This window comes from Theropithecus gelada, chromosome 9 (assembly GCF_003255815.1).
Source record: "Theropithecus gelada isolate Dixy chromosome 9, Tgel_1.0, whole genome shotgun sequence".
Classification (NCBI taxonomy): Eukaryota; Metazoa; Chordata; class Mammalia; order Primates; family Cercopithecidae; genus Theropithecus; species Theropithecus gelada.
In genome coordinates, this window is record NC_037677.1 from 72,166,651 (window position 1) to 72,191,526 (window position 24,876).

General features: G+C 39.7%; 1 protein-coding gene across 1 annotated transcript in view; it reads right to left on the reverse strand.

Annotated features, from left to right (window-relative positions):
* The window catches only part of ARID5B (AT-rich interaction domain 5B), a 192,379-nt gene that overhangs the window by 148,021 nt on the left and 19,482 nt on the right, over positions 1 to 24,876 (reverse strand). The window contains exon 3 of the mRNA XM_025396594.1: positions 5,804 to 6,029. Within this exon, the coding sequence (XP_025252379.1) occupies positions 5,804 to 6,029 (226 nt within the window). The remainder of the gene's footprint in view (positions 1 to 5,803; positions 6,030 to 24,876) is intronic.

Consider the following 24,876-nt stretch of genomic DNA (forward strand, 5'->3'; position numbering starts at 1 on the left):
CTCTTTTTTTTTTTTTCTTTTTGAGACGGAGTCTTGCTCTGTCGCCCAGGCTGGAGGGCAGTGGCCGGATCTCAGCTCACTGCAAGCTCCGCCTCCCGGGTTCACGCCATTCTCCTGCCTCAGCCTCCCGAGTAGCTGGGACTACAGGCGCCCGCCACCTCGCCCGGCTAGTTTTTTTGTATTTTTTAGTAGAGACAGGGTTTCACCGTGTTAGCCAGGATGGTTTCGATCTCCTGACCTCGTGATCCGCCCGTCTCGGCCTCCCAAAGTGCTGGGATTACAGGCTTGAGCCACCGCGCCCGGCCCTGAAGGACTTTTATAATAGTTTTCTATTGAGGGGGACAATCATGAGAGTAAGCCCTATTCTAAATCACTAGAATGCGTGTGTGATTAGGGAAATTCAAAATGGACAAATAAGCCAACCTTGTCCCACACGGCTCCCTATCATACAGAACCTGCTTCTCATAATAACTATGTAGTAATAATAGCACTTTAGACTTCAACATCACAAATGTTTCCACAGATATTAACTAATTTGTTCTCAGTTGGTCTTCTCAAAAATCCAACGAGAAACAGTCAGGTACACATTATTGCCCATTTTAGACAAAAGAAAGCTGAATGTATAAACAATATATCATTTAAGAAACTTCTCAAGTTGCAGTGTTATGGAAAATGGCAGAGTGAAACCAGCAATCCAAGGTAAAATATAAACAACAAATACCTTCCAAAGACTCTTTAATATACACATAAAATTTAAATCTACTTTGAGCCATTTGGTTGAACAGTTGCATTCTTTTCAAGTTACTTTAGAGTTGTATAATAATATTTTACTTTATCTCTGCAGCAATGATCTGAGTACAGATATTTTATTTTTTACCTTTGAAAATCTCATTGTATTTTATCATTTTTTGTGGCTGAGAATTAAGAATTCATTGCTCTCATTAATATAATAAAAGTTATTTTTCTTCACTGAAAAAACAAACAAAAATATACACATAAAATTTAAATCTAGAAAGGAAGGAAGGATTGTTCCAGTAAGAAGCATGTCTTCAAATCCTAATAAATTCATGAGAGCGCTCAGGTGAAAAATCATATAGTGACTCTTCCAGTGGTGACAGATCTACAGGTAGAGCCAAGATTCTCCTGACAGCCCACCCTCTGCTCTTTTAACCCCACCATGCTGTTGATTCCCAAAAAGTACAGTGAAAGTACCAGCAACAGAAGAAAGGGGGAAGCTACTCTTTCTCAATTTGAAGGGACAGATTTAGAAACAGAAATTGAACTGAGGGAACCCCCATCATTAAATTCAGCCAAACCCCCACACATAATCTTTGGGTCTTTTTTCTCGATTTCAGCTCAGACTCCTCTATCTTTTCTTTCTTTTCCTAAAGACACATTTGGAGATGAAACCATTCATAACTGCCCATCCACAGACAGTTTGTGGCAGCATAATTGACAATGAGTCTGCTGCAAAAAAATGAAAATGCTGTTTTAATAACCTTGGCCTAAAATACATTCTGTTGTATGCCTCAAAGGGCTTCAATAAAAAGTCAACCTGTAGAGACATATTTTCTTGGCTTAAACAACAATCCAAAGCATATAAATGTAGTCCAACTATAATGACATATTTATAGGCCAATAAAGCTTACACTGCAGCTTTCATACTTCGCTTAAAGGAACTCTGTAAGAATCAGTGTTACATAAAATAATTTGATTTTTTTTCAAACTATAGCCCAAGGAATAAAAAATGCAAGTTTGCTGTGCTTAACTGATAGTGTTTATATTCCTTACTTGCTAAAAATTTTGTAAAACGAAATAATTCTTCATTTGACTATTTTCAACTGCCATACCAAATATGGGTATCAAGTCCACTTTATTATAAAAGCTAAGTACTGTAATTCTAAAGACAAAAATAAATAACTAGAGGCTTGTGTGGTGAATGATTTAATCAACCCAATTCTTCTGGAAAAACAGGTTCTTGTGTTCATTATGCTTATGAATAATACATTCCTTAACCCTCCTATTTTAACATAGTTATTTTTCTTTTTTTTTTTTTTATAAACTTCAGTATGAAACAGTCTGAAAGAAGGTAAAATATCTCACTGAGTAAAGTCATAATTTGCATTGGTTTCATATTGAACTTTCTTTCTTTGAAAAGGACAAAGAGGAGGGAAGAGAATGAATGCACTTTGCCACATCTCAGAAGTGTTTTTTAAGATTATTAGTTTTTCCACTATCCAGATCTGTAGTTTTAGTCATCAACCATTAAGAGTCTTAAAACGAAAACTCTAGAGAGTTTTAAAAAGCAGAAAGATGACATCCTCAAATATTGTCTAAATGTGCTCTCTCAAGGGGGAAGGGGATAAAAAAAAATGAAAGAGTTGTGATTTGAATCAGAGCATTTATTGGAAGCTGCCATGTGGGGCAGAGTTTCTCTTTGTGGAGTATTAATTTGTTGGCAGACACACATTTGTGAGAACATTCTTGTTTTTTTTTTACTATTCAGAGAGAGACAGGAAGTGACACAAACTGGGATTAAAGGGAACTTATTCTACCTAAACACTGAGCAAGTAAAGTTCTTTAATGAGCTTTTATATTTTAAAATCCCTTCTCTAAGAACCGATCTAATTATTTGGTTATTATTGATGTTTTAACACTATGAAGTAACTCAGTTAAAAAACAATAACATGTTGGAGTTTTACTTTATCCATAGAAAGGTGAGATCTTTCCGTTCTTTGCTTACTTCCACCAGAAAAAAGGGGGGGTCTCAAATAATCTCACAGTTCATCTTCTTTCTTTGGTAAGAACAATGAGGAGTTGGAAGGGTTCTACAGAAGGAAAAACCTAATAAGTGTGTGAATTTCCATTAACAATGTGGTATTGGAGGTGGTTTCAGTGTGACCAACAGAAAAGGAGATAAGAAAACCACTGTGGAGAAAGAAAAGTACAGACAACAAATATTTTGATGTTATAGACAGAGAAAGGAAGAGGCTGAAGAGAAAGTTGTGGGGAAAGGAATGTGTAAAGAAAATGACACCCCCTATCTCTTCAATATAAATCCTGACAATGTAGACTTACCAACCTTAGATCAGGCAGATAATGGAAACTCATTACATTAAGGAAAGTTTTTGTTTCTCTTTCCACATTATTACAACACAGTGTGCATTGCAATTACAAAAGCTATTTGTCTCAAATTCCTCACAGTTCATAGCAACTGAGTAGAATTTCAAGGCCCTAAATTCTATCCTTAAAGGGGTATTTTACATTAAAAAATTTTTAAGTACATGGTGTTTCTTGTTCCCCAGGGGAGAGCCTCCCAATCAACTCTCCTGTTGATTATTTTACCTTCTTCAGCACTGATCATAAAGCTGTCTCCAAAATGAGACCAAAACAAACAAACAAACAAAATCAGAGTCAACCTAAGAACCCCGCTTTTTTAGACAGAGTCTCGCTGTTGTCGCCTGGACTGCAGTGCAATGGTGCGATGATTTCGTCTCAATGCAACCTCTGCCTCCCAGGTTCCAGCAATTCTCCTGCCTCAGCCTCCCAAGTAGCTGAGATTACAGGCCTCTGCCACCATGCGCGACCAATTTTTGTATTTTTAGTAGAGAAGGGGTTTCACCATGTTGGCCAGGCTGGTCTCGAACTCCTGACCTCAGATGATCCACCCGCCTCAGCCTCCCAAAGTGCTGGGATTACAGGCGTGAGCCACCGCACCCGTCCTGTAACTTTTTTATCAATACACATTCCTTGGCCTTTCCTTAGTCCTACTGAATGAAGAATCTAGAGAAGCTGGACTCAGTAATCAGTACTGTTTTTTAAATTTCTTTCATGAGTCTAATGAGCAACTAGATTTAAAAACCACTCATCTAGATTTTCCAGGTCAAACCACCTGCAAGTACTGTGACCACTATAAACCAATTTCTTCTGGCATCAATTGCAAAAAGGTAGAATATGGACCTTCTTTTTTTTAGAATCCAGGAGGATCAACTTCTTAATTCTTTGGGTGGAATTAAGAAGTTAGACTTATTTTCCTGTTCATTAATAAATTATCCATTTTAAACACAATTTTAAACATAAACCTTGCTATAAATACTCTTGTTTATATGTGTGACATCAAGCTTAACCATCTACACATCCTTTTGTCCCCTGTGGGTTTCCTGTTTAATTTTTTATTAGTAACAGTATATTCCATAACACACACACAAAATTAAACAAACAAAAGAAAGGTTTTAATGTTAAGGAAAACATAAGACAATGGCAATACAACTTGGATCATACATTAGGAAAGTAACACAACAGATGTATTATTCAGCATTATCGCAAGTCATAAGACTAGTCATTGTGTGTTCACAAAACTGGGGGGTGTAATAGTATATATAGGAAGACTATTAAAAAACTCTTTGGCTTTAGAAGGAAAACCACTAGCTTAATAATTTTCTCTAAATGTGCACGTGACAATCAGGCTGCCATATCCAAAATGTTCCCGTCTGACATCAACCAAAAGATGCCAGGAAACTGTTGATAGTTAAACTCAAACTGCAAGAAAATATTAATGCTATTCCCAAAACACAGCACAGCTCATCACAAACCAGTCACATGAAAGCCACAGTCAGTTACTGGTGTTATTCAGTCTCTTTATGCCAATTAAAATAAATTGCCTAGGTTTGTTGTAATAGTTAAGTTCTGGGTTTAAAAAAAAAAAAACAGGAAGCTGTCACATTAAGGCATAAAATAGGACTGCAAAAATCAGCATTGTGCGCAAATGAAAGAAAAAGATGCCTTAATATGTTAAAGCGCAGTTCCTCTTTGCCTAAAGAGGAAATAACTAGTCTAAATCAGAGGTCAACAATTTTCGTCTTGAGCAATGCTAGGAGAGTAAATCAGTGAATGACATGGGAATACAAACAGAAGGGAAAAAAGCAATGAAAGGACACAAAATGTCACTGGAGAAGAAAGTGTTAAGAAAAAGCAATATAACTAATTATGGAGCCCCTCGTTTATGCCAGTCAATGTGCTCTACCCTTTCTATCTCACATCTCACAATAACCCTGTAAAGTTTCCCTATTTTTTAGATGGGGAAACTGAGGCTTATAAGTTGAATTATTTGCCTTAGGCCACACAGCTAAGTAAGCAGCAGAGTTAGTATGCAAACACCAACCAGCGTAATTACTCCACAGTCCAAGTTCTCCTTTAAACTTACAGTGGAAGAGGGAAGGAAGCAAAAAAAAAAAAAAATATATATATATATATATATATATATATGCAAAAAATATATATATATATATATAGATGGTACCACTGAACGCTAAAGGATCAAGCAAACCTATGCCATTGGTTGCCAACCAGTGGATCCCCTGGCTTGACATTGTTTTCTTGCTCCACATTGAGGAAGTCATCTCTTTTCCTCAGTTTGTTTTCCACTCAATGTAAAACATGAAATTGGGACATGGTGTTAATAGATGTCATACTACATACTTATAGCAAGTATATAAACTCTTTATTAATTAAATTTCAGGTGCTATAATCAAATCGTCTGCCTTGACATCACACTGAAAGTTGTTCAGAACCACTGTATCACCCCAGAGCAAGGATCCACACATAAATGGTCCTGTGATCCAACAGGTAACACTCATTCCTTACCCATCCAGTCATTTCTCCATCCATATTCTTAGGCCCCTTTGAGGTTAAAGAAATTTTAAATATATTTATATACAAATGATAGCGTTTCCAGAAAAATCTACAACCGAAAAGTTACTATATACGCCCACACATTAGATTTAAAAGTACGAGTCATATTTACCCAGGTCTGCCTTCTCCTTGAGAACATCTTTGAAGTTGAGTCCACTGTTTAGGGTTGACTGCCTGTACTTCAGCAGAGCTTCCTTCTGTCCATTCCTTCCCAAGGCCTCAGTTTTCACGGGTCCAGCGTGGAGGCCACATCTCCACTTGGAGAAATCAGAATGTACCCACTTGACCAGGTCTTCAAGCTTCACAATCACCTTTTCGGAAACAGCAATGACTTCATCCTACAAGAGGTGGTTGGGGAAGAACAAAAAACGGTTATTTATAGGTTTGAGGGAAATGATCCACTCTCCACAAGGCCCACCTGAAATGCCATATGAGTGGTTTAACCTAATGCAAGGAGACTGTGTGCATTTTGGTGACACAGAATCTTTAGTAACTCACTTCATTTCAATGGTTTTTCACTGCTAGTTGTTTAGTTAAGGAATAAGTTTTGTATTTGTTACACAATTAGAAAGTATCCAAAAATAGGACAGTAATTCTAATAGCCATTTTTAATGTTGATTGCCCAAGCTCACACTCTACCTAGCTGACCACTTGGGTGAAAGCTAGTTTTTAGGTGTAATTAATGGCAAATGTAAAAAGTGAAAGCTAGATGACTAATGGTGAGCCTGTCTCTACATAAATGGTCTAAGTAAATCTAGGATTCTTGGAACTCTGACTCACCCCCAAATTCCTATGTTTATGGTACATTTTCCCTTGGCTTATACACAAATATTGAATTTAACTTTTGTCCTAAAAATTAAATAAAACTGTGATGTAATCCCAAAAGAAATACTTCATAAATGTTATGTGCTTCCCACTGAAAGAAACTTACACATTCTCATGTTTCTGAAAAACTTTGTAAGCTGAGAAATGAACTGATTTTTTCTTTTAATACATATGGGGTAGAGGGTGAGAGGGTGAGTGAGGAAAAAGTCTTTGAATCTAAGAAAAGTAGTTGAAATGTAAGTTTCTCCTCTGGATCATAAATTTGAATGTTAAGCATCTTTAATTGCTTCTAGGAAACAACCAACTTTTCTGACTCAGAATTAATCCAGCAAGATATTTAATAGACATCCATACATGGAACAAAGGGAGGCCCCGTCACCCGAAGATTCTTTGGAAAAGGCTCAAGAAGATCATCTCACTGGGTTTTAAGTTATTTAAGCATTGACATTTCAACTTGAACTGACTTCTTTCATTTTTTTTAGTTCACATTTCTGAAGAAAGCTTAGCTGTGAAAACCCCTAAGCTTACAAAATCTTAGAAATATTTCTGACAAACAACAACAGGAAGATGTTTCAAAGCTATTAAACAAAAGGAATTCACAACTGATTTTGGCTAATTTTGCTGTTAAACAGGACTTCTTCCTCCTCCCCAAACATGACTTTTTCTTCCTCCTTTTGCCCCACCGACACACACACACACACACACACACACACACTTCTCCAATTCGAACAAAAAAAGGTTATTAGGATAACCTTCACATAATAAGAAGCCCTGGGTTGAGGGTTTTTTTTTTTTTATGTTTTAAGGTAGAATCTAAAATTTCAATTTTCCTCACTGAGTTCCAAGCTGCTTCTGAGAAGAAAGTCTGTTAGGCAGCAGCAGAGTAACAAATACTCTATCAAAAATGAAAAGTAAAACTTCAGTAATGGAATCTTTTACCTTATCATGATTAAACATGAACTACCACTAAACGGGAGACAAAGTGGGAAACTGTGTTTTTATCCTCTGCTCAAGAAAAAATTTGAGTACTTTATAAACAATGGGGCCCATTACAAAGTACCATTTCAACGGATGATTTCCCTCAGATTCACCACACCATCCTCTTGAAATAAAAGATCTGTAGTTGTCATGCATTTTATAGCTATTTTCATGGTGATTATTAAATGTCAGAATAAAGTCAGGCTAGATATTGTTTCAAAGCATATGGGAACAGCTTCTGGACAGGGCACACCAGAAATCAAGTTTAGAATGTACTGGAAAATAATTAGGTGTATCAGTCTCAACATTAGTAAAGAGACAATTTGGCAACATTTTGACTACATACGGTTTCCCAGAAGAGACAAGTTTGTAGATGAGTGTTATTTTCAAATAGCTCTCTGATCAAATGATTATCATTTCAATTACTAGTTGCTTCAGATCTTTTCCAAGAAATGGCATGACTATCTTTGGATGGCTTACAACACCCTCCAAAGAAGTAATTTATTAACCAAGAGAAAATACTATCCTTATGATGTCATTAATGAATAAACCCATCTTTTATGATTCAGTCTATAGGTTTTATCCTCCCTTTTTCTTCCTCTCTCAAACAGATCTTTCATGAATATACACACACACATAAAAACAAATGCAGGAATTCACATAAACATGTATAAGCCATAAACCCAAGTTTGGCTTAATTGTGAAACCACCAGTATGTTTTACTGTGGATTCACAGAGAAACTGGCCCTGCCACATTGTCATACGCCATGGAAGGAAATCTGATAAGGAGAGGAGGGGGGAGCAACAAGCCAACACCCCCCTCCCACGACAAGAAAACAAAAACTAGCCAACATCTATATAGAAAATGTCTCAGGAAACATTACTTTGCGCACACAATGGCATAAATCACATGTTCGCATTTACTATTCTGAGCAAGTGCTGACTAAAGTTCCTAATACTCACCATTCTTGGGCAAGTCTCTATGTCTAAGAAAAGAATTTCAATAAGCTCATCTCATGATTACATTAGCTCTCTGCAAACTGAGAATTAGCACTGGATAAATATTGCTGATTTACTCTAATACAACACAAAAGGAACACAAAGAAATACACTTTGTTATTCTATGAATGTACCTTGGCTTTTCAATTAACCCAGCTCTTAATCAACATTTATGTAGGCTGTGTTGAGCCACGTTCTAAGTCCTTATCCCCTTTCGTCACTGTTTTAAACTGCCTATTTCTGTAATTTGGATTTAGTTTCTACCGTTGTACAAAAACAGCTCATTTAATCATAAATCCTCTAAGTCAAGAGGAGCTCATCCAGTCAAGAAGTCACAAAGCAGTCAGCCCGTGTGCATGGCGGGCCCTTCCAAGTGTTCTAAAACTTGGGAAACTTTACACAAAAATACCCAGACCTCAATCTTCTCTCATCAAATAAAATAAAGGCCAAAAAAATAAAAATAAAAAACAGTTGAAACTGATAGAAGCTGCCTTCTTCAGATAAGATGTAAAATCCCCACCACTCCCTATTGTATCGCATTCAGTCTAGTTTCCCCTTAACTATCTGGCCCCCGTGGGCACCAGACATTTAAACTTGTAACATTGATTTAGTTCACCTTTCTCATTTTACTGATGAGGACAGTGAGGTTCAGGGACATGTCTAAGAACCAACTGATGGCAGGACTTCAACAAAGATCTAGGTTTCCCATGTGCCAAGACAGCATTTTGGACTCTGCAGCCAGATTGCTTGGATTCAAATTCCAGCTCCGGAATTTACTTGTTGTGGAACCCTGAGCAACTTCTTCAACCTCCTTGTGCTTCAAAGTTTTTTTTTTTTCTTTCTTTTTTTTGTAGAAAGACAGTATAATAATTCTGTCTGCCTTGTACAGCGGTAATTGCCAGGACTCAATGGGTTGATACAAATGAAGTAGCATGTTAGAATTAGCTATCATGATCATTGTTGTTTCTTCTCTACATTACTGTTTTCCAAACCGTGGCATGCAGAGACGATTTTAGATGGTTCAGAGGTAAACTTTCAATTTAATTTAATTTAATTTAAGTTATTTATTTATTTATTTATTTGAGACGGAGTCTCACTCTGTCGCCCAGGCTAGAGTGTAGTGGTGCAATCTTGCCTCACTGCAACCTCTGCCTCTCGGGTTCAAGCGATTCTCCTGTCTCAGCCTCCTGAGTAGCTGGGATTACAGGTGCCCGCCATCACACCTGGCTAATTTTTGTACTTTACTATTAGTAGAGATGGGGTTTCACCATGTTGGCCAGGTTGGTCTTGAACTCCTGACCTCTGGTGATCCACCCGCCTCGGCCTCCCAAGGCGCTGGGATTACAGGCATGAGCCACCGCACCTGGCCCAGATATAAACTTTTAAAATGTATATTAAGTTTCTCATTGCTTATTTGTTTTGTATTTACTATTTATGGGAAGGTGGTACTGGTTTTCTATTTATAGGAGATATAGCAAGTTTCCTCTTTAAATAAATTTAAGTTTTAAAAAAGGGCCAATTTGAACATAGGCATTAAGTAAACACAGGGAACATGTGGATGTAGCTAGGAAAATAAAAGTCAAGATGCTATGAAAATAAAATTTGGAACAATGTGTTATATCATTGGTTTTCAAAGTGGGTTCAGAAACCCTTGGGAATCCCTGAGACCATTTCAGATGCTCCACAGGGTCAAAACAATTATCCTAAAACTACTAAGACATTACTGGCTTTTTTCACTCTCAGCCTCTTTCAAGTGTATATATAGTAGGGTTTTCCAGAAATGATGTGACATGTGATATCACAACAGAGTGAATGCAGAAGGAGATATGAGAACTCAGCTCTCTATATAAAGCTAGACAGTAAAGAGATTTACAAAAAATGTAAAACAATGCCACTGTTCTAATTTTTTGTTGTTTTTGAAAATATGGTTAACTTTCATAAAAAGTGTGCTACATTTACATAATGAGTTTATATTGCTATTTAATTTTATTTTTAAATTAACTTACAGTAAAATTTCCTTTTTTGCTGTACAGTTCTGCAAATTTTAACACACGGATAGACTCATATAACTACCACGACTCTATTGTCAGGATACAGACTAGTCCATCACCCTCAAAAATCCCTCATATTAATTATTAGTAGTAACCCTCTCCCTCCACTCCCCACCAGCTCCCGGCAACTACTGATTTGTTCTTGCTAAAGTTTTTTCTTTCCTAAAATGTCATATAAATTGAATCATACAGTACAATCAGGCTGCTTTAAGAAGCAGCTTCAAAGAATAATGCCTTTGAGATCCATCCATCCATGTGGCTGCGTGTATCAATAGCTTATTCCTTTCTGCAGAGTTCTTATGTATCCATGGTATGGTTGTGTCCCAAAGTTTGTTTATCCACGCACTGACTGAGGGACATCTGGGTTGTTTCAGTTTTGGTGATTACAAACAGAGCTGCTATAAATTTCCATGTACGGGCATACCTCTTTTTATTGTGCTTCACTTTACTGCACTTCACAGATACTGCATTTTTTACAAATTGAAGGTTTGTGGGAAGCAAGTTTTGTGGCCCCATTTTTCCAACAGGAGGTGCTCACTTTGTGTCTCCAGGTCACATTTTGGTAATTCTTGTGATACTTCAAAACTTGTCATTACTGTTTTATCTAGTATGGTGATCTGTAATCTTTTTTATTTTTTTGTATTGAAGTCTCTCTCTGTTTCCCAGGCTGGAGTGCAATGACACAATCTTGGCTCACCGCAAGCTCCACCTCACAGATTCAAGCTATTCTCCTGCCTCAGCCTCCTGAGTAGCTGGGATTACCGGCATGTGCCACCACGCCCAGCTAATTTTTGTATTTTTCGTAGAGACGGGGTTTCACCGTGTTGGTCAGGCTGGTCTTGGACTCCCGACCTCGTGATCCGCCCGCCTCAGCCTCCCAAAGTGCTGGGATTACAGGCATGAGCCACCGCACCCGGCCGATCATTGTTCTTTAATGTTACTATTGTAATCGTTTGGAGATGCCACAAACCATGCTGATATAAGGTGGCAAACTTCATTGACAACTCTTTTGTGTTCCGACTGCTCCACTGACCTGCCTTTTCCCCAGTCTATCTCCCTCTCCCCGGGCCTACTTATTCCATAAGACTCAACAATAATGGGCTAATTAATAACTCAACAATGGCCTCTAAGTGTTCAAGTGAAAGTAGGAGTCCCATGCCTCTTCCTTTAAATCAAAAGCTAGAAATAATTAAGCTTAGTGAGAAAGGCATGTCAAATGCCGAGAGAGGCTGAAAGCTAGGCTTCTTGCACCAGTTAACCATGTTGTGAATGTAAAGGAAAAGCTCTTAAAGCAAATTCAAAGCACTACTCCAGTGAACACACAAATGATAAGAAGGCAAAACAGACTTACTGCTGATATGGAGAAAGTTTTAGTGGTCTGGGTAGAAAGATCAAACAAGCCACAATATTCCCTTAAACCAAAGCCTAATCCAGAGTAGGGTCCTAACTCTCTTCAATTCTATGAAAGCTAAAAGAGGTGAGGAAGCTGCAAAAGAAAAGTTGGAAGCTAACAGAGGTTGATTCATGAGGTTTAAGGAAAGAAGCTGCCTCTGTAACTTTCAAGTATAAGGTAAAGCAGGAAATGCTGATGTAGAAATTGCAGCAAGTTTTCCAGAAGATCTAGCTAAGATAATTGAAGGTAGCTACACTAAAACAACAGATTTTCAGTAGAAGATGAAGCAGCCTTATATTGGGGAAAAAAATACCATCTAGGACTTTCATAGATAGTGACATGTCAATGCCCAGCTTCAAAGCTTCAGAGGACAGGCTGATTCTTCTGTTAGGGGCTAATGCAGCTGGTGATTTTAAGTTGAAGCCAATGCTCATTTACCATTCTGAAAATCCTAGGGCCTTTCAGAATTATGCTAAATCTATGCTGCCTGTGCTCTATAAATGAAAAAACAAAGTTGGGTTGAGAGCACATCTGTTTACAGCAGGGTTTACTGAATATTTTAAGCCCACTGTTGAGACCTATTGCTCAGAATAAGAGATTTCTTTAAAAATATGACTGCTTATTGACAATGCACCTGTTCATCCAAGGCTCTGATGGAGATGTACAAAGAGATGAATGTTGTTTTTATGCCTGCTAACACAACATCTATTCTGCAGTCCATGGATCAAGGAGTAATTTTGACTTTCAAGTCTCATTATATAAGAAATAAACGTTATGAAGCTATAGCTGCCATAGTGATTCCTCTGATAGATCTAGGCAAGGTAAACTGAAAACCTTCTAGAAAGGATTCACTGTATTAGATGTCATTAAGTACATTCAGATTCATGAAAGTGGGTCAAAACATCAATATTAACAGAAGTTTGGAAGAAATTGATTCTAACCCTCATAGGTGACGACTTTCAGGAATTCAAGATTTCAGTGGAAGAAGTAACTGCAGATGTGGTGGAAACAGCAAGATAACTAGAATTAGAAGGGGAGCCCAAAGATGTGAATGAATTGCTGCAGTCTCATGACAAAACTTGAACAGATGAAGAGGAGTTACTGCTAATGAACGAGTAAAGAAAGGAGTTTCTGGAGATGAAATCTACTCTGGGTGAAGACGCTGTCAACATTGCTTTTTGTTTTGTTTTGTTTTTGTTCTTTTGAGTTGCGGTCTGGCTCTGTTGGCCAGGTTGGAGTGCATTGGCACCATACGGCACTTTAGCCTCCCGAATAGCTGGGACTACAGGTCTGGCTAAATTTTAAAATATTTTTTTAGAGAGGAGTTTCACTATGTTGCTTAGGTTGCTCTCAAACTCCTGGCCTCAAGCAATCCTCTTTTCCTCATCCTTCCGAAGTGCGAACATTGCTGAAATGATCACAAAACATTCAGAATATTACATCAAGTTAGTTGATAAAGCAGTGGCAGGGCTTGAGAGGGCTGATTCCAATTTTGAAAGAAATTCTACCTGTGGGTAAAATGCAATCAAGCAGCACTGCATACTACAGAGTAATCTTTCGTGAAAGGAAGTGTCAATCAATGCATGGCATTTTAAGAAATTGTGAGTTTGAGACCAGCCTGGGCAACATGGCGAAACCGTGTCTCAACAACAACAAAAATCAGCCAGGTGTGGTGGCACACGCCCATGGTTCCAGCTACTCAGGGGCTGAGGTGGAAGGATCACTTGAGCCTGGGAGGTCGAGGTCGCAGTGAACCATTATTGCACCAGCAACCACCACCCTGATCAGTCAGCTGCCATCAACATCAAGCCCAGATCTTCCACAAGCAAAAAAAATTACAACTTGCTGAAGACTCAACTTTAGCATTTATTGGCAATAAGGTATTTTTAAATTATGGTATGTACTTTGTTTTTTTAGACATATTGCTAACGCACACTTAACAGACTACAGTATGGTATAAATGATAAATGTGACTTTTATATGCACTAGGAAACCAAAAATGTCATGTGACTAGCTTTATTGCGATATTCGTTTTCTTGCAGTGGTCTGAAACCAAACCTGCATTATCTCTAAGGTATGCCCGCACAGGTTTTTGTGTGAACCCATATTTTCAATTCTCTAGAGTAAACACCTAGGAGATGGATTGCTGAGTCATATGGTAAGTATATATGTAATTTCTCTACCGACTTCCCAATTGTTTTCCAGAGTGGCTGTATTATTTTACATTCCCAACAGCAATGTATGAGAGTTCCAGTTGCCCTCCATCCTTGCCAGTACTTGACACTATCACTGTTAATTGATTATTAATAATTATTATCCTAATATGTATGTGGTAGTTTCTCATCGTGTTTTAAATGGTCATCTCTCTAATGACTGACGATGTCAAACATCTTCTTCAGGTGCTAATTTGCCAACTGCATGTTCCTTTTGGTGAAATGTGTGTTTAAGTCTTTTGCCCATTTTAAAAATTGGGTTGTTTTCTTGCTCTTGAGTTTTGAGAGTTCTTTTAACTTTTTGTCAAATATATAGTTTGAAACCCCTTTCTCCTATTTTGTAGCTTGTTTTAAAATTCTTGTAACAGTGTCTTTCACAACACGAAGGTTTTATATTTTGATTAAGTCCAGTTAGATTTTTTTCTTTTATGGATTGTGGCTTGCCATTATATTATGAACTTTTTGCCTATTCCAGGTATAATGAATTTCTCCTATGTTCTCTTCTAAAAGTTTTATAGGTTTACATTTTACTTTTAGAAGTATGATCCATTTTCACTTAATTGTGTATAAGTTATGAGGTTCAGCTTGATGTATTTTTGTGCATGTAGATGTCATAATTTTTAAATGAATTAATAGATGTATTCCTACTGTAGCAAATATCAATAGGTATAACCCACAGAAACAAAAGCTCTTTGGGGCCCTCAATAAGTTGAGTGTTAAGGGTCCTGAGTCCAAAACTTTGAGAGCCATGGTATTGTGTCACTAACCCAAGGCCTTTTCTTATTCTTCAATTTCTTTAACTTCTTTGTAGCATTTGGTAACGAACAACCCTAATTTTGACTTGAAACTCTCCTTCCTATTAAGAACTGTGAAGGGTCTGAGATTTTTACCCTATTTGCAGACTTCCAAGTTCACCTGCCAGTTTCATGGATGCTAGCAGATGCCATAAGACTCCTGGCCAGAGACCAAAAAATGGTTAATTGCTCACAGTAATAGCAATAGTCAATGTACCAACATTTGTGGTGGTTCTTTAGTACTCACTTCCCAAAAGGAGATGCGAAGAGAGATGATACCTTTTCACACACTGAGGTGCACTACAGGAGAAGAGTTCTGAGCGTAGAGAACCTATATGTTTAATACTGGACAGTAAGCATGCCTGCTCTTGTTCTGAAGAAAAACACTATCTTTGGCTTCCAATGCTGTTCATTCACTATATAAAGATCTTTGAAAAGACAGTCCGGAACACAGACAGTCAGTGGCTTTGCTCACAAGTACATATGCAAGAGACCCCTGGAGAACACCTACCCAACATCTACCACCTCTACATTTCTTTGCTTTATTCAATTTCTCTTCTTCCTCGTTCAGTCTCCCAACTGGGAAAATGTATGAAACATATACTTAGATGCAATCTGGGATGTGGTCTTCTTTCTCTGCATATCACGCCTTAAAGAAATCATTCTCTATGGGGATTCCAGTGCTCACCTCTAAAGCCCGTGACTACATTGTACTGTTTGGTTTCAAAAAATTCATCCGCAGTCTAGTCCCTTGTTATCAGTTTAGATGCCTCAGAGTCAACTCAAGCTCAGTGGAACTGCACAGCCTTCCCTTTGACTTACTTGTAAGAAAATATCTTGTCTGGCACAAGAAGACCTTAACACTTCCCAACTGTGGCTAACCTCTCCATAATATCTATTCTCCCTTTCTAATAATAAACTGCTAAATTGTTGGGTGGAGAAAAAAGGCATCATTTCTCTGCTTCCTTTTACAGCCAGGTGCAGTCATGTGACCAAATTATGACCACAGGATGTGAGTATTAGTGATGTCCTTCCCGTATTTAGTTCCCTCAAAGGGAATAAGTGTAGTTTTGGACCATACGAATGAGGGCAAATTGCTCAGGAGAAAAAGAAGGAGCCCAGTCCCTAGACAACTTCACAGAGCAAAGCCACCACACTAGCCCTGAGCCATCTACATCTCTACCATGATAAGAGATTTGAACTCCCAATGTATGTAAACAACTATAATATGTGAGTCTCTGTTACACATAGCTGAACCTATATCCTTACTAATATACCATCCCTCGAGAGAAAGAACATGAACTTTTCTTATTATACCATGTTGTACCCAGTAACAGATCATTGCTAAAGAGAGTTATAATCACTTAGCGTCCCAAGGACAATAAATGCGCAAGTGTAATGTCAGAGGGGTTGGCAGGGAGGGGACAGAACGAGAAAAGGAAAGTGTGGCATACTCACCTTAATCTTCCCTGAACATTCCAGACTTTAAAAATGTACTTTGTAGCATTTGAAACATGATAAATGTTGCGAACACAAAAACAACAATATGAGGTATTAGCTAAATAAACTGTGAAACCAATATACTAGTCCAACTAGTTGCATGAGGGTGGCAAACTTTCATGAAGGCAGAAATTAAAAATGAAAATCTTTTAAGAGTCAACTTTTAGAAAGACTAACTACAACCACTTCAGCTTGTGAACTGATGGAACCATTCCTGGCAGGTTCATGAGCCTCTGGTGTGCACCAATGGAGACGGATAAGGGGAAGAATGTGCCACCTCGAAGCCTGGGTGGTCTGGCCACTCCCTTGCTTTCAAGCCTCCCTCAGACACACTGCAATTTGAGGTACCTACCAGTTTGCCCAACTGTTCTCCCCATTACACATTAGTGTATTCTACTAATGGGATATCTACAGAGGGAGTAAAAAGGTTTCACGCTACGGATAAGCAGTCGCCACTTGGAATCCAAGAAAGTCAGAAAAGACAGGATGGTAACATGGATCAAACAAGATGAAGCTTTGACTGGTCGGCGGTGAAATGAGAAAAATAGGGACAATGCAGTCAAACTTCATGAAGCTAAATTTGCTAGATTTCAAGGACTCTCCTTGTAGCAGTCTGAATCCCAACAGGAAACCAATGGAATACTTGAGTAATAATAATTCAAGTTGGGGGGCGGGCATGGTGGCTCATGCTTGTAATCCCAGCACTTTGGGAGGCCAAGGTGGGTGGACTGCTTGAGCCCAGGAGTTCAAGACCAGCCTGTACAACATGGCAAAACCCAGTCTCTACAAAAAAAAACAAAAATTAGCCAGGCATGGTGGCAGGCGCCTATAGTCTTAGCTACTCAGGAGGCTGAGATGGGAGGATCACCTGAGCCTAGAAGGTTGAGGCTGTGGTGAGCCATGATTGTGCTACTGCACTCCAGCGTAGGTGACAGAGTTGAGACCCTGTCTCAATAATAATAATGATAGTAATAATAATTCAAGGGGAGGTTTTACACTGGAACAAGTGACAAAGGTGTTGGTGGGATGTAAAGGAAGCATAAGAGATACACAGTACAGGAACCTGGGCTACAGCAGCTCAGCTATCACTACTCCTGGGCTAAAGGACCTCAGAGGGGTGGGAGTGACTACCAGGATAGAGAAGACCCTTTTACCAAACACAGTGACTGTTCCTTAAAGGGAAGCCACCAGCCTGAAGGGACCAGCCTGGCGGGAAGCAATAGGTAATAAATATCTGCCTCCACACTTCTCCCTTCCTCTTACCCCCGGCACCTCTATGAGTAAACCCCACTGGAAACCATAGCGCCCAGGGCCTCTGTTAATGGAGCCCACATAGGTCAGCCTTCCAGAGCAGAGAGCAGAGAAAAGAAAGGAGTGGCCCTGATATGGGGGGACTCTACACACCCTCCGCTGGAGACTTTTATCCTTCCTCATTTCTTTCATGTGGTATTATAATATCCTTTATTTTCTCTGAAATGACGATATCAAAAGATGCTGGTAGTTATTTTTCAATGTCCTTATTAGGCAAAATAAAAAGCTACCTCATCTAAGTTGGTCCCTGAACTGGGACTTACTGTTCTTATTACCTGTGACATAATGTTAAATCTTTATTAGGCACTAGTATTTGATGCTGAATTGCATAATTCTGTCTTCTAAAGTAAACACCTCAATTGCAAATATTTTTTAGAGGCAGGTTCCCTTGCCTAATTTCCACTTCTCTTATACTTCCCAAAGAGCCAAGGCCTGTGTTGGGCCCAAAGCACCAAGCGCGTATTTTAATGGTACATCATCTCTGAATGTGCCATGTTGGAAGAAACCAAGGGAGAGCTGAGAAAGTCCTGGCTTTTGAGCCTGATGGCCCGAGATTCAAGTGCAGCTCTACTGTGTTATTTTAGCCTATTTTCCTCATTTTTTAGATGAGACCCTGGCAAGTCTACGTTATTCTTGGACTTGCCAAGTCTCATATGAAAAAATGGGGAAAATAGGATAAAATAACCAACCACGGAGGGTAGTTAGGATGCTGCAGTTGTTACAGTACAGTGGTCAACACTGGGTAGGCATCCATGAAATAATGGCTATTACGATTACATATTATCTCTTGAGCAGAAAATGAAGGGAGGGCAAGTGGGATTCAAATGTCCCTTGTGGGTAACTGTGCATGTTCCTAACTCTTCTTAATTCTTTGTCTAGGAACAATAATGGTCCTGTAACTCTTGCTGGGTATCTCCAAGGGAAGGTTGGGCCAGAAGACAATTATTAGGTTAGTGTAAAAGTAATTGTGGTTTTGCCATTACTTTCAATGGCAAAAACTGCAATTACTTTTGTACCAACCTAATAATAAGATTAAGGCCAGGTGTGGTGGCTCATACCTGTAATCCCAGCACTTTGGGAGGCTGAGATGGGCAGATCACAAGCTCAGGATATCAAGACCATCCTGGCCAACATGGTGAAACCCCATCTCTGTTAAAAATACAAAATACAAAAAAACCAAAAACTAGCTGGGTGTGGTGGTGCACGCCTGTAGTCCCAGATACTTGGGAGGCTGAGGCAGGAGAATCACTTGAACCAGGGAGGAGAAGGTTGCAGTGAGCTGAGATTGCACCACTGCACTCCAGCCTGATGACAGAGACTCCATCTCAAAAATAAAAATAAAAATAAAATATAACAATAATAATAATAAGATTAAATACCTGGGTTTCTCATCCTCTCCAACTCTCAAGGACACAGCTGCAGAAAACTCAGAGATGCTTTACTTGATGCAGACAGTAGTCTATGAATTTAATAGACATTATCCTATCTAATCCCTGTAAGGACTTTCTGAGGTAGGTGGTCTTAACCCATTTTAGAGATGAAAAAACTGAAGTGGAACCAGAAACCAGCATGGTAGCATCATCTTCTTTCTGGAAAACTGGTCATTTAAACCTTGACAGTAGTCACATCCCAACCTCCTCCCTCCCTGGGACAAATGCATCCTTCCCCACCTCCTGCCAATTCCCTGGGGTGAATGGGATTTCAAGTCACTTCACAAAAAGGATTTTAATTTTTATCGTGTTTTTGTTCCCAAAGAAAGACGGCAGAAATCACCACTCATGTGCTAGTTAAAAAATGTAAAAAATTTTCTGTTGTCAGAGCGATGAAGATAGACCCTGAAGTATGTGCTAAGATTTAATTTGACTCCCTTAACGTGATGAGATGATTGGCCATGGAGGCTCTTTAGTGTATGGGGTTCTAATTTCCCAAGCTAGCCCCTCCTCTTCCAACCTTTTCCATCCTGCTCACCAGATCTTTGAAGCCTGTGGCTCGATGAATTTTGGAAATCCATCCTGGCAAAAGAGGAGGGAGTAAACAAACAGAAGATTGCTCTGAGGCACGCTTTGTCAAACGGAACGCGACCATGCTTCATGGTTATAGCCAACGGCATTTGCGTATCAAACAAGTAATTCAAAAATCCTAAATATTTTATGTTCCTAAATACATTTTTAATATACACTAATCTAAAACCTGGTCGGCTGCAGCCTGCTCCCCTGACCATCTCCAAAGAAAGCCCTGGAAACATCCTCTCATAATTCCCTGTTCCATTTCTTTCCTCTTGGGCTTACCATGCATGTACCTTTTTCCTCCCTAAAATTAAAGACAACTTACACAGAGAGCAGAAAATTGCATCCCAGTGTCCTACATACTCTCTCTCTAAAGAGGCAAGCATTTGATATGCAAAGAAGAGGCCTTACTTATATCAGTGGTTAAGCCTGCCTACTTTTTCTCTGGCCAAATTAATAGGGTGTACACTCCATAGTCTATGTTTTGTTTTTTTTTTTAAACTCCTTTTAGGTTGCCATAATAAAAGCTAGCCTTGGCACCCAAATAGTTAGCTCTGGCCATTAAAACTTTAACAAAGAAGATAAATGAGTCTAATTCCAGTGTTATGCTCAGGTAAGCCACATGTAAGAACACTCAATAAAAGCAAAAACAGTAACAGTAAAGACCAATCCCAACCACCACCCAATCCGGAATGACTCGACGATTACTTTAACATCTCCTGATTTTTTTGACCCTTCTTTTCTTTTTTTTTTTTGGAGACAGAGTCTCACTCTGTCGCCCAGGCTAGAGTGCAGTAGTGCGATCTCTGCTCTCGACAACCTCTGCCTCCCGGGTTCAAGCGATTCTCCTGCTTCAGCCTCCCGAGTAGCTGGGACTACAGGTATGTGCCACCATGCCCGGCTCTTTTTTGTATTTTCAGTAGAAACAGGGTTTCGCGATATTGGCCAGGCTGGTCTCAAACTCCTCACCTTAAGTGATCTACCCGCCTCAGCTTCCTATAGTGCTGGGATACAGGGATGAGCTACCATGCCCAGCCTTTTTCACCCACTTTTACAGGCACATGACCTTCTGCCCAGGTACATCGTCCAGCAGAGTCTATCTCATAAAGATCCTCAAAGGAAGAAGAAACCCCTTGGCCCCTGTTGGTGTATGAAAATCTGAATGATGAAAGCTTACTGGTCATCTGGCACAGAGTCTTGATATACCGTTGCCATGAATTAGAAGAGCAGTCTTTCGAGAATCACTGACAGCCTTATGCCTATTTAGGACACTTTAATGTACAAACCGAGTAAATCTTCCTGTTTTCTGTAGCCTCTGTTTAAACATAAACATATGATTTAGACACACTCCCTTCTCGTTAAATTTTTTTTGCTCTGTTCACTTAGCACAGTTCACATTATTACCCTCACATGTACAATGGCAGTGGGATCATTTGAGACCCACAGCTTTATTTAATAATGTAATTATCCTATATTGGATTACTTAAAGGGACTCTGTATTTTTAAGTTCTAGTTTTTCCTAGACTAGTGATATGCTCTGCTGCGGTAAATGATTCAGGCTTCAATCAAAAGCCCTAAATTCAGTTTGGAAAAATATCGAGTGTTTTTGAATAAGCCAGGATTAATGCAAAAGCCAATTTGCAACCACAGTTGGTGCCTTTTTACTCCTGTTCAACGACTGTGGTGTGGAGGCCAACACAGAGGACAGACTCAAGCAACTACAACCGCCTGAGTCCAACTCTTTTGCCTCCTCGGGGAGGTTGTATAAGCCAGAGAATACAGCCTAACTTTTCCTCAAGACACACTTTCTAAAGGTGGGGCTGAAAACTTACGTAGCTTTCCATGCCCTGTGCTCTGCATCCTTGCAGGTGGGGCTTTAAGAAACAATGAATAAATGAATGAATAGATGCATACTACTAGGCATTCTGACAAAACAAGCACAGGAGGGAATCCAGGAGGAGCCATCTCTGCCACCTTTAAGAGGACATTCACAAGCTGAGCTTCATCCAGCATTGTTGTCAGGAGAGATTTTGTTCTAGCTTTTCCCAAACTCAATTTAATCTGATCCAATTACCTTGTATTGACTCTCTGCTCTGTGCCAAGCACAGGGCTGAGTATCGGCTACAGAGATAAGGATGGAGAAGACCTGGTGCTGCCCTTCAGAAACACACAGTGCCCAGGGAGAGTCTCCTGCCCCTTGCCTGGGAAGTGCAGCTCACACTCCTTCTAGTCCTTTGTCAGAGGGTTCACTCACTCTTTCATCCTCAGTGTTGCAAGCATCTACTCTGAGCTGTGCTAGGCACTAGGAACAGCTGGGGAACAAGCCTCTCTGAGTCATACACCAGCCAAGGTGGGGAAGATGGACAGTAAACATAAGCCCTTAGCTAAATGTGGTTTATATAATGAAAAATGGTCATAAGTGATTTTATCAGTTCAACAAATATTTATTGAACACCAACTGTATGCCAGTCACTGGGGTTACAGCCAGGAATAAAACAGACAAAACCCCTACCCTTCTAGAGCGGATAGTCATGTATGTGTGGACTGGGCAGAAGAGCCAGATAATAAACAAAATCTGATGCAAAAGGATGAGAAGAGGCATTGATGGGGCAAAGGGTGGAACCAGGGATGACTGAAATTGAGTGGTCAGGAAAGGTCTCTCTGTTCAGACCCTGAGAAAGAAAAGGAAGCAGCCAAGTTAAGAGGTGAGGGAAGATGGGGAAGAACACAGGACATTGTGGGAAGAGGGAACAGCATGCATGAAGCCACTGGGAGAAACATGGTACATGGTACATTTGAGGCTAAAAAACAAAAAACACACAACATGCCCCATGTGTATGTCTTACTGCTGTTGCATGCTCCTCAATTTGAATCCAGACCGCTTTTCTTTAAGTTCCCACTAGGTTTAACATGGAAGCCACCCCATAAATCAATTTCCATTATTAAAAATTAACCAGTATCACTGAACATCATTATGCATTAAAAAAAGCATTGGCCAGAATCTGTTTAATACTATCTTTTTCTCAAACCTCTAATGCCTACATATGTATGTTGTGAGCACTTTGCTGAAGACCAAACTGCACCCTTCCAGAAAGAAAAATCATTGAGTCTTCCCACAAAACAGTTAACTTGCACAAAATTTAAAAGATGGTAGACCAGCCTCTCTCCTGACATATACACAAGGTGGAAGGAGGGCCAGGAGATGCTCACCTCTTGTAGATACACTCATGAGAAACACACCTGGGACAAGAATCCCTCTCATGTGGATTTTTAGGTCGTCTTTCCATGGACATTATGCCAACGTGATTTAAAGCCCCTCCTGAACCACTGTACATGAAACATGCCTAGTTTCTCTTTTCTTTTTATTGAGACAGAGTCTCACTCTGTCAGCCAGGCTGGAGTGCAGTGGCGTGATCTCGGCTTACTGCAACCTCCGCCTCCCGGGTTCAAGCGATTCTCCTGTCTCAGCCTCCTGAGTAGCTGGGACTATAAGCATGTGCCATCACGCCCAGCTAATTTTTGTATTTTTAGTAGAGACGGGGTTTCATCGTGTTGGCCATGCTGGTCTTGAACTCCTGACCTCAGGTGATCCACCACCTTGGCCTCCCAAAGTGCTGGGATTACAGGTGTGAGCCACCACAACCAGCCCAAACATACCTATTTTCTTATGCATTAAGGAGCCTGTTTATATTAGCTACAGGATCCTCCTTCCTCATTTCTCTCTGCCGATTTCTCATCTAACCAGATACAATGCCCTTTCCAGCAAAACTCTCCAAATGCAATGATCAAGACATTAGATGTAAAAAAGACCCAATACGGCTTGTTGACATGCTGTAGGACTAACAAATCTTCAAAAGATTATGGCAATCTGCAGTCTACTTTGTATGTCATCTATAGTTATATGCCCTGAAGAGTGGGGAGATGTTTGGGAGGAACCACCCAAGGAGACTGTATCAAAAAATTAGCTGGGCACAGTGGTGCACGCCTGTGGTCCCAGCTATTTGGGAGGCTGAGGTGGGAGGATCGCTTGAGCCAGGGAGGCCAAGGCTGCAGTGAGCCGTGATCACACTACTGCACTCCGGCCTAGGTGACAGAGTAAGACTCTGTCTCAAAAATAAATAAATAGATAAACAAATAATAAAAGGGAAAAAAGGAAAAAAGCAAAACAGAGTAAGAAGAATACCTTTCAACCCTCATCAGATGAGCTGTACACTAAAGTGACTAGCTCTGTTGCCAGCTGTAATAGGTGGCCTTGAAGATGGTCCCCTGAGATTATACGCAACCTTGTAATAATCTCCTGCTCTTGAGTGTGGGCTAGATAATAATGCCTCACTTCTAACAAACAGAATTAGGCAAAAGTGACGGGATGTCACTTTCAGCATCAGGTTATAAAAAGACTATGGCTTGTGTCTCATTCCTACACCTTACAGTCTGAGGGGAGTCTGTTGCCATGTTTGAGTTGCCCTATGGAGAGGCCCACGTGGCCCAGCAAGGAAGCCAGGAAGACCCAGGCCCACTGCCAGAGAGGAACTGAGGGCCTTAGTCCAACAGCCTGAGAGATCTGAGAGCTGTCAATAGGCAAGTGAGTGGGCCTGAAGTATCAATAGATCCTCGCTCTACAGAGCTTTCAGATGGCCACAGCTGGGGAGGACACCTTGCCTGCAGCTTTGAGAGTCCCTTAGCAAGAGGCACCCAGATAAGCCTTATTCAGACTTGCCACCCACAGAAACTGTGGATAGTAAGTGTTGTTTTAACAAGACACCAAATCTGGGGTAATCTGTTACACAACAACAGATAACCGATACAACCATCTTTAACACAGGACACATTTACATGCCATTGTGTGACAATAAAATAAAGTTTGTAAAATGAGGTGCTAAATATGTTTCAAGTATGCCTAGAAATTAGATAATTTTCTGCAGAGATGACGACAAACCAATAGTAAAATACTTTGTGCAACTACCTAAATCCTAAATCAACTGCCTGTACGAGAGATCTTTCATTTTGGGGGATTATCCATAGAAATTTCTAAGAATACTATTTAAAAATGTGAGTGTATTTTTCACTATGAAAGAGGCAGTATAAACTTGCCAAGTATGGCTAACTTGAACATGT